Source organism: Indicator indicator, chromosome 14 (genome assembly GCF_027791375.1).
Source record: "Indicator indicator isolate 239-I01 chromosome 14, UM_Iind_1.1, whole genome shotgun sequence".
Lineage (NCBI taxonomy): Eukaryota > Metazoa > Chordata > Aves > Piciformes > Indicatoridae > Indicator > Indicator indicator.
In genome coordinates, this window is record NC_072023.1 from 21,585,821 (window position 1) to 21,603,189 (window position 17,369).

The 17,369-nt window shown below is 42.1% G+C and overlaps 1 protein-coding gene across 1 annotated transcript in view; it reads right to left on the minus strand.

The window, feature by feature from the left end:
• Positions 1–6,578, minus strand: part of PIK3C2G (phosphatidylinositol-4-phosphate 3-kinase catalytic subunit type 2 gamma) — a 188,945-nt gene extending 182,367 nt beyond the window's left edge. Inside the window, exons 1-2 of the mRNA XM_054386727.1 lie at positions 5,934–6,578; positions 806–888 (exon numbers count right to left, since the gene is read on the minus strand). Of these exons, the coding sequence (XP_054242702.1) occupies positions 806–888; positions 5,934–6,578 (728 nt within the window). The remainder of the gene's footprint in view (positions 1–805; positions 889–5,933) is intronic.
• Positions 6,579–17,369: the final 10,791 nt, after the last annotated feature.

The following is a 17,369-nucleotide window of genomic DNA, read 5'->3' on the forward strand; positions in this document are numbered from 1 at the left end:
TTAAAGCTGACCATTCACCCCAGACTAATATATAATCATTTTTCCACTTGCCAGTGATGTCCAGCCACATACTGGGTTTTCAGCACGTGTATCACAGTATCACAGCACAGCAGTGGTTGGAAGGGACCTCAAGAGATCATTGAGTCCAACCCCCCTGCCAGAGCAGGATCACTTAGGGTAGTCTGCACAGGAATGCATCCAGGTAGGGTTGGAAAGTCTCCAGAGAAGGAGACTCTGCAACCTCTCTGGGCAGCCTGTTCCAGGGCTCTGTCACCCTCACTGTAAAGAAGTTTCTCCTCTTGTTGAGGTGAAACCTTCTACATTCAAGCTTGAACCTGTTGTTTCTTGTCTTCCTACTGTGCACCACGGAAAAGAGCCTGGCCCCCTCTACTTGACACCCACCCCTCAGATATTGATAGACATTGAGGAGTTGATCCAGATGACAAATGTGATAACTGATCTCCCTTTCTCTTAGGTTTTATTGCAGAGCAGATATCATATGGTACAGAATATCCCTTTGGTAAGATTAGTCAGCTGTTCTGGCTATGTTCCCTCCCAAGAATTTGCTCACCCTCGGTCTGCTGGTGAGGGTGGAAATGTTGGAGAGACAGCAATGCTCAGCACAAGCCAAGACACTGATGTATTACCAACACCTTTCTAGCTACCACTACCAAGCACAGCACTGTGAAGGCTACTATGGGAAAAATTAACTGCATCTCAGCCAGAACTAACACACAGGGATAACCAATCTACTTCAGAAGTGAAACATCATAGTTGGTTGAAGAAAGGATTTTCCTTTACTTACTTCTCCACCACACTGCAAAAAGCAGCTGTGTTCTCATTACTTCCTTGATTTGCTTCAACCAGCTGGATTGACCAAACTGCAGCCTAAACATTTCAAAAGGACACCAGAAGAAACAGAGATGAGTTATTCAGGTCACAAAAGCAGAAGGAGCACAAGGCTAGCCATGCCTTTGACTCCATGAGAACTAACTTTCACACCTGATCCTTCTTAGCCTAACTTGATATAGCTCCAAATAAGCACAAATAGTCCCATTTTGACTGCACTCTAAATGCTTTCAGAGAAAAAGCACAGACTTAACAAAGCATCAGCTACCATGGATTGAACAGTTATTTTTCCCCTCTGTGCAGGATATAAGGAATTCCAGACAAAGCTTTCAAAATTCACCTACTGTCAGAGCACAGATAATGCTATATGTAGAAGATACATGTTTAGTTAACAAAGGGGGAAAAGGGGTGATGGAACTTATGCTACAGTGAGTTTTAACCTTTATTTTTTTTTTCTTTTTCTGCCCTGGAAGGATGTTCAGGATTGCTTCAAACTCCATAAACCTGTCAGCAAGGTCCCTAAAGCAGATAACAGGAAGCAAGTACACTCTGATGACCATGAAAAATCCCTAAATATTTTCTCTGAAATTGGCAAGCACAGGTCTGAGTCACCATTTCAGCTCAAAACACATCCCTGTCCATTTCCTACAGTACCCTTCAATCAGAATATTACCTCCAGGAAAGAGTTTAATACTATTATATTTGCAAGCCCATTCTACCGTTGTTCACAGAGACATATATAAGGCTAATGAAATGTGGTGAAAGGTCTATTTTTTAATTTAAATAATTTATATCTGGTTATGTAAATTTATAAAAATTAATAATAAATAACAACCTGAATTTAAGACTCTCTTTTTTCTGGACAAAGAAGTGCAATACGTATTAAAAGACGCAGGCTGGGAAATTTTAGTTACCGTTTAAAAGATGGGATGAGCAGAAAAGATGAGAGATCTGTAGGGAGCTGGCTGGTGGGGAGATCACAATGGCAGAATTGAAAGCTCAGAAGTTGCAAACCTTTTGTAGATACCATCATTGTATGCAGCACTTTCATTACTCACAGTAGCACAAGCATTAGGAAACTGTCTCTTGTGGGCAGCAGAGACATTAACTCACACACAGTTCCAAAGCAAGGATGCTGCAGCTCAGCTCCTTGGCTGCAGGGCTTGCCTGGTGTCCCTCCCCAGGTCTGGGGACAGCAGTGGCCTCGCTGGTGGGAGATGTGCTCTGTGTCTGGGGTGTTGAAGACTAAACTGCTAGTGAAGGAGCTGCAGGACCAGGTGAGCAGCCAGCATGAGGAACAGAAGACTGGCAGAGACTCTACAGAGATTAAAAAACCACCCAAGCCCTGCGCTGCAACAGCTTAAAACTACCCCATAGGACTTCTGCAGGAGGGAAGGCTGGAAACCTCTTGCTTTCAGCCACACCAAAAGGGTCCTTTTCCACTTACAGTTCTGTCATTCAAAAGCAGGTAACAATGCCTTGGAAAAAGTGCATGGATAAAGAGAGTGTGAATAAATGAAAAGCGAAGAAAACCAGGCCATAGGTAAGAAGTGAGGCTGGGCCACAACACTGAACATGAGCAAAACTGCAACTGGAAACGGAGGAAGAAGGAACAGAAAAGAATTATGCAAGGAGAAGGCCAAGACTGAACTGGTCCCAAGAGCACAGGTATAGATCTGTAAATTCATAGCTTGAAGAAGAATGTGATTACATAATTACTAAAGGATGGCAAAAAGGAGCTTGGCAGACAAAGCTGGAATCCATACCTCTCCTGCAGGAAACAAAGGAGCCCTCTGCCTTTCTGCACCTTTGCTGGCAGCATTCCTTGATGAACGCTGATGACAAACAAAGAGTCTACAGAGAGGGAACGAATATACCATTGCTAACTAACTCTAATTCCTTCTGGTGGCAAAGGTGTACATGATAGATACTTATAGTTCCAATTCCAGGGATGAAATATATGGATGGGAGATTTAGTTCTGTCTTATCTCTCTTCAGATATCTAGAAACTTTATTTTGTTCCTATTGCATATAAAGGTAAAATACTAATTACATAGTTCTACAATAATATTTTTCTATAGGACTTCAATCATTGAAAATACCTGGAAGTGTGCAGTGAATGACTCAGAGAATTGCATATGGAGAGAACCAATATCAACAGAGATGAAGTAACAGAATGCATCCATGGACAACTGGAATATCTCTCTTTTCCTACCCACAATTTTCTCACATTGGTCTAATCAAGTCACTTGAACCATCCTTCCCAACTATGAACACAAACTACATAACTCTCATTTCTGGAGCACCCTAACTGAAATCATGAAGTTTGGTATGATGATTTGGCTTGGGTGAAGAAGCCAGTCTTGCTAGCTATTCTGAAAACATTACATTTTAAATATCATAGGTGAAGAAGACAAATCTACTGGATACTTCTGAGGTTGTACCTCAATTTTCTTTATAATATGGAGAAAATTTTTTTTCCACAGGGATTTTTATGAAGGCAGTTGCTGTAATAGCTTTGAACATCTGATGTGGTGATAAGGCCAGAGAAAATTACACTGGACGTATTTTAATGAGTACACATTAAATGAAGTCTGGGGCCATACAAATGCATCCAAGAGCTGAAGATCAGAATGAAAGTATGATTTCAGCAGTGTGAATATTGTTTCAGCATCCTTTCTATTTCACTTCATCTTCAGTCTTAGTTCTCATCTCCTGCTACTCAGATGCATCATTTACTCATTCTGGACCTCACCAGTCTAACTTGTTTGTTCTCTTCCTTTTGCTCTGGTGCTCCACTTCTCCAACTGTTAAGATGGTCTTCTTGGCATCATACCTGTCACCCCACAGCCCTTTTTATCTATTCTAAAACCTCCAGCCCAGCAGCAATGGGTTCCTTGTTCAAAGGCTTTTTTTTTTTTTTTTTTTTTTTTTACTCTTCTTTCTCTCAGCTTCCTTTCACTCTTATTTTCCCTTTCTTTATCACTTCAAGATTCAGTTCCCAGCTCCTTGCCTTGGTGCTCTCTCTCTGTTCTAACATAGTTGTTTCTCCCTGAAGGAATTCCTGGGATCACACTGATTTTTCTGCTACAAATCAATTCTCTCCTCTCTCCCATTTCTTTCTCTTCTAGCTAAACAGCTCAAATACTTCCCTGACTTAATCAAAACCCTCCCACACATTTGATTGTAGTTGCCCTTGACTCACTCTTCTCTTCCCTCCCTTATAATTCTCTCCTCTGTCACTGAAACATTTGTGCCTGTTCTTATCTGCCTGCTTCTTTTACACCTCTTTTCTCATATCATCATTTAATCTCCTCCTGCATGTTTGTATCCCACTATTTTTCTGCTTTTCTCATGAGAAGGCTTGTTCTTTTCATCATGATGTTGGCATGCCTTAGTTTTCCTATCATAAGTCAAAAATAACAGCCTTTTGTCTCCCCACATACACATCCCTTCCTCTTTCATTGAGCTTCCAAAACGTGGAGTCTTAGAGTTCCTGTCCAGAGATATATTTTGCCCTTCCCACTTCCCTATCCATTGGAACCTTCATATGCTTACTTCTATAGCTGTCCCTATTCATAGACACAGAAACAAGTCACTCAGGTGTCTCTTCCTTTTTGCTTTATGATGTTGTGATCATTGGCAGTTAAGAGCTGAAGGTGAACCCAAACTGTCTTTTAATATTCACAGTGCAGAGGTATCCTGTAGGCTATTTCAGGATTCCTATAATGATTCAGAATGCTAACAAGGGCTAGACAAAAGGAAGGAGTTATCATTTTCTTTTTCCTTCTCTGTGTCAGGATTTTGAAAGGAAATGAGGAGAGGTAGAACATCAGAGACAGTCATTGGAGCCTCATAAGACATAGTTATGAAAACAGCAACCCACAAATGGAGCAATGAACACATGATGGAAGGAGAGAATTAAGATAAAGTATTTACTTCAAAAAGACAGCTAAAGACAGTGTGTGTCATGGGATCTGGCTTCAACAATTCTAATAGAGATATCTATTTTTAGAAAACATTATGCATGCATATTTAAGTGCATGCAGAACAAGGTGAAAGCAAGTCATGCTATGTTTCATCTTTCAGGATATGTCAGACTATCTCACTCCACAGGAAAACAGATTCAGCATAATGTATTGTTACGTTGAATCACATGTCAGAGGTTTCATATGAGACCATCAAGATCAGTTATCATGTCTATTTCAAACACATCTTACTCTACATTTCTATACTTATCCCCCAGTGGTAGTTTTGTGGTTCAATGAGCCGTAAAATGAGCCTACTGGAGCATTCTGGACCATAATCTAGATTCTCTTCTGATGAGAAATGGCAAGATTCCATTAGTCAATGGAGGCACTTCATTTTATACTAGGTGAGGAACTGCCCTTATTAAAGTCTTTTGTAACAGATAGGTTGCAGAAATGCATTGACATTTTAAGTATAATTTAGCTAAAATAGGTAGGACACAGATTCTGTCAGTACAAAAATCATTAACTAGCCAGAGTACGAATCTTCCAGTGTTGATTTTTATGATCTGCTGGGTTCTCTTCTGATATTAGACCTAAGAGAATGCTCAGAGGCTTTCATGCTGTATAAAATCCTCTTAATGAATCATGTGCTGTTTGTTTGAGGGCACCCTCCTTTTAAAGGTAGAAAGATAGCATGGGAAATTCCAACTGCCAAGAAATCATGTTGTACAATTATTGGAAAATACACCTAGCATTTCCTTCCATCTCCATCTTTGGAAGTAAAGACCAAATAAGAAAGGAATAGGAAGTCTCATAGTTGCTTTTGGCCACCTGAATCCCAGAATCATGAAGGCTGGACTAGACCTCTGAGATCATCAAGTCCAGCCTATGACCTAACACCACCACACTGATTAGACACATAAAACACACGACAAAAACTCTCTACAGGAGCAAAACCTTTTGCTTTGCCAAAGGCATAGATACTTATTTTTAATGAGGTCTCTAAATCAAGTGCTTCTAATTCATGTTGCATCAGTGTGAGTGACTACACAAAGCACAAGGACACAGGACACAGTAACTTTAAGCACTGTTAGTATGAGAAAATTGAAATACCTCTGTGTCAAGTCCAGAGCTGCTGGGCCAAACAGGTCCTGTGTTCCATCCTCTGGAAGTGTCAGTTAAACAATCACCCCCATTTCCACTTTCATGTCTCACTTCTCGTCCAAATGGATAGTTGTCTAAGGAAACTGGACACTGAGCATCAATATTGTCAAAGCCTATCTGAAAACTCAGATTTGTGTTGCCTCCTTCCACATCTGAGTCAAACACATTTCTATTTGCTCTATAGCTTTCTCTTTCTTGACTGTAGGGGCTGGGGTATGCCAGAGAGAAGTTTCTGTAATCATACAGTAAAGAAGATCTGAAGCCAACTGTTGGTGATGTTCCTTGTTGCCAGTGAGAGACAGGAGGATTTCCAGGATAAAGTTCACCATAAGCAACTAGAGGCTGACCAGAAAACTGATGGCCAGGCACATTCAGACCAAAGACATCTGTTGAGAAAAAAATGTCTTCATGATGGTGTGGATGTGATGAACCATAGAAATGAAATTCATTGTTGACTTCATCAACTATTCGATCAAATCCTAGACAGACCTCTCCAGCAGAGCCAGAATGGTGCAGTGGGTAAAATGCTTGGTCCACAGCCTGTTCTTCACAAAATTCATTATGTGAGAAGGGCATCCTCCCAAAGTATGCCATGGCTGATTTTTCTCTTCAGTTTTAGTAATCCTCAAGGCAGCCTTACAATAGTCCCAAGGCCAAGAGAGTGATGTTCAGAACTGGAGCTACATGCTCACTGAAATGAAGCAGGGGATAAAAGTTAAACCCCAAAATATCCACTATAACCAAAGCTGTACACTTCTTTGGTCCTTTCTTGCTTTAGAGCTTTCACCACAGAAGAGAAATATTTTCTAAATCTGGAGCTTCAATATTCTTTTGTCTGATGCTTATTTCCAGGTATATTTATTATTATTGCAATAAGAATATATTGTTGGCACCATTATCCTGGCCTCCTGAGCAGCAGCAACAGGATGGCTGAAACAATTGGTCTAAATGCTAAAATAATAATTCTGACCAATATTAAAGAGAATCTTTACATTATTTCCATTCTTTTACACTGGTATAGCACACTTACCACAGGAATCAAAACCAAGTAGATAGGGAAGCTTCATATTAATATCTGCTGTAATGGTAGTTTCATTCACAGCTTCCTCTTTTATTTGTTCTTCAAAGTTCTTTCTATGATGCCACTTTTTATCCTACTGTAATGAGACAAAAAAAAAAAAAAAAAGTCAAGTCTAAGAATATCTATTTCCACCTTTTTTGTTTCTTTGTTGTTCCAAACATGTATTTTCAAAGGCTGAAAGGTTTTGAGGTTATGTCTTTGTTAGCAAGTTAGGAGGAAAGGGCACGTCCTTCTGCAGCAGATCACCACCATCATTCCTGCTGGGATTAGCAAGCTTCCTGGTTATGGCACCTGCCAAGCAGTCCTACGGTTCAGGTGGGCAGCACATGTGGGAGACTGCTGTCAGTAGACATGAGAGTATCTATTTTAGGAAGAGAGTTCAGTTCTAAAACTGGAATCTATTTCTGGGCCACTTGCCCTCAAGGCCTTGGCTTGTTTCATTTTACCAGTACAGATGCAGCCCAGAAAACACCAATGACACAGAATAGCAACAGTACAATAAAACACACAGTTGTGCTGGCCACTTCATTAAAATATATATATAAATACAAAACCCAGAAACATCTGATTTACTAATTCAATAAAAATGTACTCTGTAGCAGGAAAGAAAAAAATACCAAGATAAAAAGACTGCTCACAAATTGCTAAAGCTTAGCTCCACAAATAGCTTTTCCAATGTGTTCCCAAGATCTATACTGTATTAGTCTAGATAACAGAGCCTTGCAATGAAAATCTCTATTACAACAGAAGGTATTCATCACCACTTGATATATTTTTGTTTCATTTGAAGTCAAACTCTAGGTGACATAGGCTTCTTTCACCCACAGTGAGGAACGAGAAACAAAATGAAAAGTTAAATAGGCTGAAATGAAATCTCCAAGTTAGAGGCTGAACTATTCTTTCAAGCACTCAATTTAGTGATTCCACATGTTTAGGGCTTTGTTTGTTTAACCACATTGAAAACCAAAAGCATTTATGAAGTTACGCTAAGTCAGATAACCAAAATGTTGCATGCCACTTTGGAGGGTCAGCTAAGCACCAACTTCAATTACAGTCTCTGCACCTTTCTACTAACACGAATCCTGAACTTCACTACACTTAAGATTGCCACTCCCCTCCCTCCTCCCCTTTTTTTTTTTCTTCAATAAGAATATTTTTAAATACCACCACTATCAATAATAAACAAATTTCCCTGTTTCTCATTTCTACATCAGGTAAATAAAGAAAACAAGAAAAAAAAATCATATCCATTAAATGAAAAAAGGTCTAATTTTTTTTCCCCACCACCTTGAAAACTGGAATTCTCCATACTGTTCAGGAGAAGTATTGCTTTCCTAGAGATCTTTAAAAGCATGTGATTTAGCTGGTCTGTGCATTCTGCTCCCCTGCTCTCCTCAATAAGCTGGTAAGTCCATGCAAGTGACAAAAGTCTGCCCAGTGAAGTGGGGTCCCTCTGCCAGGCTGAATGCCAGCAGAGGAAGGGCCTGGCAGAGAGCAGCCACTTGTACCACACCGTTTGTAGCACCCTGTGTCTTTTATACCAGCTTGCATTTAACACTAACGATTTTGAGTGGCAACACAGCATGCCATGCTGTAAGTGTTAGTGCTCCAAGTCTTACCTGCTAGTTTGGTTAGTAAGACTATGCTTTGTATTGGGGTCAGCTCTTGCTCTTTTTCAAACTAACAGAAGATGTGCAGGAAAGGATTTGGCTCTTTGCCAGCCACTATTAGTCCATTTGAATAAAGTGCATTGATACATTGAATTAAAAATAAAATAATAGTAATTAAAAAAAAATCACTCATTAGGCAAAATCTATAATGCTTAAAAAAAAAACCAACTAAAGTTTTTGCCTTGTGGATTCTGAATTTACATTCTGAAGGGTCTGGCTTTTTTCTACTGTAGTTATTTCTTGTTAAAAGACAGCCATGTTTTCACATAATCAAGTGACTTGGGGATTGAAGGGTTTAGGGGAGAACCCAGCAAATACTGGAAAGTATTCTCTAAAAATCAGGAGATCTGACATGATCACACAGTGCTCACAACATTGTAGTTGCCATCCAAGCACATGAAATTGCCTACCTTAGCTCAGCATACACAAGCATTCTAGTATAAAAGCTTGGTGCGCTGTGGGCTCAATTTTCCCTTTTCACGGGAACTCAGGAAGAAATGATTGGACCACTTGCTAAGCAGTAAGAATATTTGTTGCAACCTCTTACCTGAAACACATAATCTGTTAGAAGAATGCACAGCCTCCTGAGTCTTCCTGCTCACAGACACGTTTAGATGACCTGTGTGCTTTCAGTTTAAGAGGGTGTAACTTTCTTGACAGAAGTATTCCTTCCTGTTCAACCGGTTTACTGCAGTAATGACTCTTGCCCAGGTCTTCCTTCAGGGAAATTTCAAAGAGCACTAACAATAAAACACCTAATCTGTTCTCCTTCTTAAATTGGGAGTCCAACATTTTTATTTTTCTCTCCCCAACATCGTGGTAGATGATCTCACACTTTCAGTGCAAGTATCAAACATAATTTAACGAGACAGCTTCTCTAAAGGAAAGAATTGCCTCTTAGAAAGACCTCTGCACAAGAATAAGATTCAGAAATTTTGGTCTACACCATCTTCATGCAGCTTCCATCTATCTGCACTGGTGGTGCATGCTTTGAAAGCAGCTCCTAGCTCTGCTTGCAGAGGGGACCCGTGCAAGACCTGTACAGACTGAGAGCTGGGAACCTAATGAGGTTTAACAAGGATGAGTGCAGAGTCCTGCATCTGGGAAAGAAGAATAAACTGCACCAGTACAGGTTAGGAGGTGATCTGCTGGAGAGCAGCCCTGTGGAGAAGGACCTGGGAGTCCTGGTGGACAACAAGATCTGCATGGGTCAGCAATGTGCCCTGGTGGCCAAGGGAGCCAATGGGATCCTGGGGTGCATTAAGAGGAGTGTGTCCAGCAGATCCAGGGAGGTTCTCCTCCCCCTCTACTCTGCCCTGGTGAGACCTCACCTGGAATATTGCATCCAGTTTTGGGCTCTCCAGTTCAAGAGGGACAGGGATCTACTGGAGATAGTCCAACAGAGGGCTACAAGGATGACTGAGGGACTGGAGCACTGCCCTGTGAGGAGAGGCTGAGAGCCCTGGGCATGTTTAGTCTGGAGAAGAGAAGATTGAGAGGGGATTTATTAAATGAGGGCTGAGTGTCAAGAGGGAGGGGACAGGCTCTTCTCCATTGCACTCTGTGACAGGACAAGGGACAATGGATAAAAACTACAGCACAGGAGGTTCCACCTCAACATGAGGAAGAACTTCTTCACTGTGAGGGTTACAGAGCACTTGAACAGGCTGCCCAGGGAGGTTGTGGAGTCTCCTGTGGAGACTTTCAAGACCCATCTGGATGTGTTCCTGTGCAGCCCATGCTAGATTCTATGGTCCTGCTCTGGCAGGGGTGTTGATGCTCTTCAAAGGTCCCTTCCGACCCCTAACATCCTGCGATCCTATAAGTACAAATCTTGCAGGACCTCTGGCTTCAGCTGCTCAGTATGCAGAGCTGAGATACTCTAATGGGGGAAGAACTGCCCCTTTACATTGGGATATTTCCTAAAGAACAATGAAGCCTTGCTCCTCCATAAAGGGCCTGCTAAAGAGTTGGAGTGAACGCAGCACTCACGAACATCTTCCTAGATCTCAACCCTCCATAAAAGGGAGCAGCAGAGGCTGCTCCAGGCACAACACAGAAGGAGTTCCCTGAGGGACCATCTGCTTTCATGCTTCATACCATTCCTTAAAAAGGTATACATCTCTCCCCTGAAGTGGCTATTCAGAAGTCACTTAAAATCCCAATCCTAGTCTACTCCAACATTGCTACAGGCAGGAAAATATCCTCAAAAAAACAGTGAGGGAGTCAGTAAAAACCAAACAATATTTCAGTCATAAAAAGCCATGCAATAAGACTGAACAGATTAGGATAAGGCATTTAAAGTTAATTATTAATCTCATACATCTTATATGTGATAAAGTGAATGGAGAAATATTTTGATAAAGCACTGCAGGGAAAACTTTGCCCTTCAAAGTACAGAAAACAAGCTGTAAGTTACATATTTTTTCTTTAAAAGCAGTTAGGCAAGGACAAATCTTATTTCATTTGGTGAAAGGGGATGCGTTTTTCCTCATACGTTCTCCAACTCTTAAAATGCCAACTTGCTCCACAAACTATTTGGTAGCATTTGTGCTGTACTGTATAATTTACCAGTGATGAGTGTGAAGTGATGCTGAGAGAGAGCACACCAATTTTGGGAGCTGCCATTTCAGAGTTTATGGCAGTGTAGTGTTGCTTCATCTCACAGTGATTGGACACTGTAAAAGGTGGAGGATTTAAGGGAAAAAAAAAAAAAAGAAAGAAAGAAAAAGACAAAAAGAAAGGGGAAACATGCAGGGAAGGAGCACATATTCCAAGCAAACACAGGAAGCTATACACACACTATGAAATGAGCTAGGATACATCCCTCTCTTTCCTCCCCAGTGATTTCCAGAAGGTGAAGAAGGTGGCACTTGGAAAACTGCACATTTTCAGGATTCTGTTAGGCTTTTAAGGTGGACACTACACTGTTTTCTGTTTCTGAGCAGGGCAGCAGGCAGCAAACTGCTGAGTCACTACCTACCCTCACTCCTCCTAGAACTGCCAACAATTGTCTCCTCCTCCTTTGCTTGCATGGGGGACAAAAATCTCTAGAGACAAAGAAAACTGGATACTCACTGGGCTGACTTCCTCCCTTCTGTTAGATACTCTCACTGCTCCACCATCTGGCAAGAGCCTACATATCACTCAGGTTCAAGAACCATCTATTTGACTTAGCCATTCCTGAGTGTGCTCATACAAGCTAGGTTTGATAAAATACTGCAGGTAAAAAGCTGGCAAAAGAGTCTGCCTAACACAGCCCCGAGATGAAACACAGCATCTCCAGCAGGCTTTTGCTCTCAGTGTTGCTTCATACAGTCTGGATCTTTCCCAAACTGAGCCCTTGTGTTTGAACCCTTGAGGCTTTGAGTAATAAAAGCCTTGCAAAGGGAATGCAGCAAAGTGTTTCAGCAATCCGTGGGGTCAGAAAACTGGTTGAACAGAGAGTGAAGAAACTGCTCCCATTTCATAACAGATGCAGCCATCTGTATTACTATTCTCCAGTGCCATCTACTGTCATTTCCCCCTAACTGTGAGGCAAGCAACAGATCACCCTGTGAAGCACAGTGGCAATTAAGCTTGGTGTCTGGCTTCAGGGAACCTCATCATATCTGTCAGCATCACTGACCTATATGGCCCCTGTCAGAAGGCTGCTCTTTCTGGGGAAGACTCATGATTGCTGAGATCTTGCTTGAAGATGGTGTCATACCACTTAGCTCAGTGTTCCAAAGTTACTGCTGCCCCAAAGCAATGACACAGCATCAGCAAAACTGCATAGGCACAACAGGGTTTTCCCCATGTGCTAGTAAAAACAAGTGGGGTTTTTTGTGTTTAAGCAGAAATTAACAAGAATTCTGATTTAACTGAAAGTTGGTGAGGGGCCTGGAACACAGCCCTGTGAGGAGAGGCTGAGGGAGCTGGGGGTGTTTAGCCTGGAGAAGAGGAGGCTCAGGGGTGACCTCATTGCTGTCTATAACTACCTGAGGGGAGGTTGTAGCCAGGTGGGGGTTGGTCTCTTCTCCCAGGCAACCAGCAGCAGAAGGAGGGGAAACAGTCTCAAGCTGTGCCAGGGGAGCTATAGGCTGCGTGTTAGGAGGAAGTTCTTCACAGAGAGGGTGATTGCCCATTGGAATGTGCTGCCCAGGGAGGTAATAGAGTTGCCAACCCTGGAGATGTTCAAGAGAAGACTGGATGAGGCACTTAGTGCCATGGTCTAGTTGATTGGATAGAGCTGGGTGATCAATTGGACTGGATGATCTTGGAGGTCTCTTCCAACCTGGTTGATTCTATGATTCCATTCTATGAAGATGAATAAATAAATCTGGGATTTTGTATTACAGGCAAAGAAAATAAAAGTTGCAATGAACACAATACAGTAGCTGAGTCACTGTGAAATGATTCATCACCAAAGGAGACATTTGCTGTAAAGGGCAAGAAGGACTTGTCACTTCTGAGAACACTCCTCACCCTCTATTTACTCCTACAGAACAAGTCAGTGGAAGGACAGAGGGAGAAGGAGGGTGGGAGGGGGTAAGCAGAGTTTCATTTTTTTCAAGAAAGATAAACAGAAAACAGTTTGGTTTACATAGAAAACGTTTTCACAGGCTCTGCTGACACCTCCATATAATATACAAAGTCACTAAGTTACCCACACTCTCCTGAAGTTTGAAATGTGCTGTTGTAACAACCTTCACAGCCTGCACACACAGCCTGCAAAGCCAGCCGTGACTAAACGCAGACCACAGATTTTAATCTCTCCTTTTGTTTGAACATCTTTTGTACTTTGATCCTCTGAAAGGCACAGCACACTTTAGCAGAGTTGTTTCTGGCAGAAACAATTACTCTGGCTACCAAAAAAAAAAAAAAAGAAAGAAAAAAGGTCATAATGCTGAGCAAATGAAGTGCTGAAATGCAGAGGAGTCTCATGGCAACAGTCTTAGAATTTAGAGTTAAAATAAGACAAGCAGGCAGAATTTTTTTATGTGTCTCTATAGGCACACACACACATTCTCATGGATGTATGCTCATGTATAAATACATGTATGTAAACCTACCTTTATGCACACATCTGTGTATATGTAGAGATGTCTCTGAAGATTCCTCTTAGGATCCATATAAATACCTAATAAATGCTAAGTGACCCAGGGAAAGGGATAAAATGTTTAAGAAAAGAAGTCAAGCCACAAGTGTCAGCTGAGACTCAAATATCCCAAAGCTAAGGGCATCCGTAAATCCAAAGCTTCTGTTCATATGGTTTTATAAATTTAACTTTGTGCCTTTTTTTTTTTTTTTTTTTTTTCCATTTCTCTTACCTCCTGTGATTTTTCTCCTCTGTGTTCTTCTCCTCTCCTTCATCCAGCCTGCCTGCTGAATGGCTTTCTGTGAAATTCAGCTTGGTCATTCCAGTTCACTCGATAGGGTTTGTTGACCTTCCAGAAATGGTTCATATCATAGAGTGCACAAGTGTACACAAGCACACACAGTCTTGTGATACTAGCACACTGTTAAGTTTCCTATCCTCACATCAGGCTTTTCCTTATGGAAAATTTAATAAGTTGGCTAAGATCCCCACTCCTGTTGCAGCTCATAGTGGATGGCACAGAATCACACAATATAGCTGGTAGGAAGAGACCTCAAAGATCATTCAGTCCAACCTGTGACCCAGCACTCAAGGGTCAACACTAAACCATGTCTCTAAGTGCCAGGTCCACATGGCACTTGAACTCCTCCAGAGGTGGTGACTCCACCACTGTCCTGGGCAGACCATTCCAAGAGAATTCTATTGAGAACCCTTTCTTTCAGGAAATATTTCCTAATATCCAGCCTAAACTTCTCCTAGTACAGCTTGAAACTATTTCCTCTAGTGCTGTCACTTGACACCAAGGAGAAGAGGCTGGAGCCCTCCTGGCTCCAACTTCCCTTCAGGTAGTTGTAGAGAGCAACGAGGTCTCCCCTCAGCCTCCTCTTCTCCAGACTGAGCAACCTCAGCTCCCTCAGATGCTCCTCCTAGGCCATGTGCTCCAGGCCCTTCACCAGCCTCATAGCCCTTCTCTAGACATGCTCCAGCACCTCAACGTCCCACCTATAGCAAGGGGTCCAGAACTGAACACGGCATTCAAGGTGTGGCCTCACCAGTGCTGAGTACAGGGGGATGATCGCATCCTTGTTCTTGCTGGCCACAGTGTTTCTAATACAAACCAGGATGCCTTTGGCTTTCTTGGCCACCTGGGCACACTGCTGACTGATGTTCACTCAATTCTCAACCAATACCTCCAGGTCCCTCTTCAAGTTGCAGCTTTCCAACCACACATCCTCAGTCTGTAGTTTACCATGAGGTCGTTGTGAAGCAGGTGCAGGACCTGGCACTTGGTGTTGTTGAACTTCATACAGTTAGCCTTGGCTCATGGATCCCAAGTACAAAGCTTCCCTACACTCTAGCAGATTGACACAGCCACCCAGCTTGGTGTCATCTGCAAATTTACTGAGGGTGCACTCAATCCCCTCATCCAGATGATTAATAAAGACATTAAAGAGGTCAGGCCTCTACAGAATTGCTAGAGCAGAATAGCAGAGAACACCCCAAAGCACAAAGCTCTCCCACTCTGGCAGACAGAGTGACAGAGCCAAGGTGACTTTGCTATGTCAGCCTGGCCATGCAGCCTCTGGGCCTCATCATTGCCTTGGAGAGGACCCAACTTCAGTATGGCTTTAAATTCAGTTCCTAAGTGACCCACATAACAGCAAAAGGGAAACAGTAGTAGCAACTCAGGTGCACACCCTGCTGGGTTTTGCTGTGAGTGGACCTTTGGTTCACATGCTGTGTTAGCTCAGTGGCTTGTTCAACATCCAGATGAAGTAGCAGGACTGAGTTACCTAGGGGTACCCTCAGTGAAGCCAGTGAAATGATAAACCCTTGAACTGGGGTTATACTATAACCCAGTGCAGATGGAAGCTGTAATCCTAGCATAATGTCTGAATCAGCTGTAATGCATTAAAGAAACCAAATAACTCCTAAGCATAAAAACACAGGTATCTAGAGCCAGAACAGTAGCTTACATAGTGTCATCCTCGTCTCAGTTTGCCTTTCCACATGGGTGCTTTGCTTAAATTTGCAACAGTGCACATCCTGCAGTACTAAAACATTAAAAAAAAAATTAAAATCCACTGTTTCTGAGTTTTCCTGAACTTCTTACTTATGTGTGGCTTTTTACATCTTTCTTCAAACTTCATTTTTACTGTCAGAATTGTTTACAGTAGGACTGAAGCACTTGCTTTAAAAAAAAAAAAAAACTAACAAACAAACATATGGTTAAAAAAATTAGTTGTGGGTGTATATATAATTTTTTACCCAACTGAACAGCATTCCTTATATGCAATTCAGGATATAAAGCATCTGCTTAGATGGCTAATTTGGCTGCATACTTAGGTTGCCTATGCATGCCAGCAAAGCATTCATTACTGTTTTCATTAAAACTCTACCTGCAGCATGAAAGCCAATAATAATTTACTTGAGTTTTCATATAAATAATGCAGAGGGACTGCTTACCTGCAATAAAACATATCTCTGCAAACTGCTATGTGGAAATTAAGCTCACAGCAGCCCTCCTCCACAGCTGGACTGGCCCATGAATGAAAGGCTGCAAAAACATACTTGTAGTGCTGAGAATCCAGCTTCATCTATCATCCCAAAGTACCTTCCCCATCACATATCAACTGCTTTCTGCTGTGTCAGGTCCTGCACTATGCTGCCCATGGTTTTGCTAATGATGGGTTTTGTATTTATGAGCCAGAGGAGCAACAGGCAGGACCCTGTTCACTGGACCAGCAGAATTAAACAGGTGAGATTTGTCCACAGGGGGGTTGGCAAGATACTTGCACTGCAGCACTTCTGCAGCAATCAGTGTACACCCTACTCAGTGATGCCAAAGGCACTCGTTCCACTGCAGTAGCTCAAACTTAGATTTGTGTTCTGTTTTGAGTAGCTCAGCCAGCCTTTATTGTTTCTGCTCTTCTGCCCTCCCCACCTCGCTCTGTCTTCTTAAGGACGGAAATAAGTTGATGCCAAGAAAAGAGCCAGCAGCACAGTGGTGCTGCTCAAAGGTGAGATGATACATGTGGACAATCAGGCAGGAACTGTGAGGCCCAGGTGGGGATGGCAAGAGAAAATTGTGCTGAAGAAGGGATACGTCAAGAGAAGATAAGTAAGGTAATATCCATGCACAACATTCTACAGGTGGACAGTATCTGCCAGGGACTGTTTTCCAGCTCACAATGAGGTTAGATAACCTGGCATGTATTGGGTTAGGAAAGGATGAAACAAAAGCAAGACAGAGCTCTACTTAAACTATTCAACAGCTCATGAAAAACCCTCACACAAAAACTTCAGTAGTCTCTACGTAGGCAGCAATTTCCTAGCACTTTTAGGTGTGGGGCTGTGGGTGGCTACTCTAAAAGAAACAAGTAGTACCACCCATCACCAGGACTTATAAGATCACCAAAATCATCATGCACTGATGATATGCATGCAGAGAGAATGCACCACAGCTGCCAGGGAAAGTGAAAAAAAGGAAAGCATTGAGGTCAGAGACATTCCCTACATTCAGCAGTGATGTCTTGTCACCCTTGGCTTGCCAG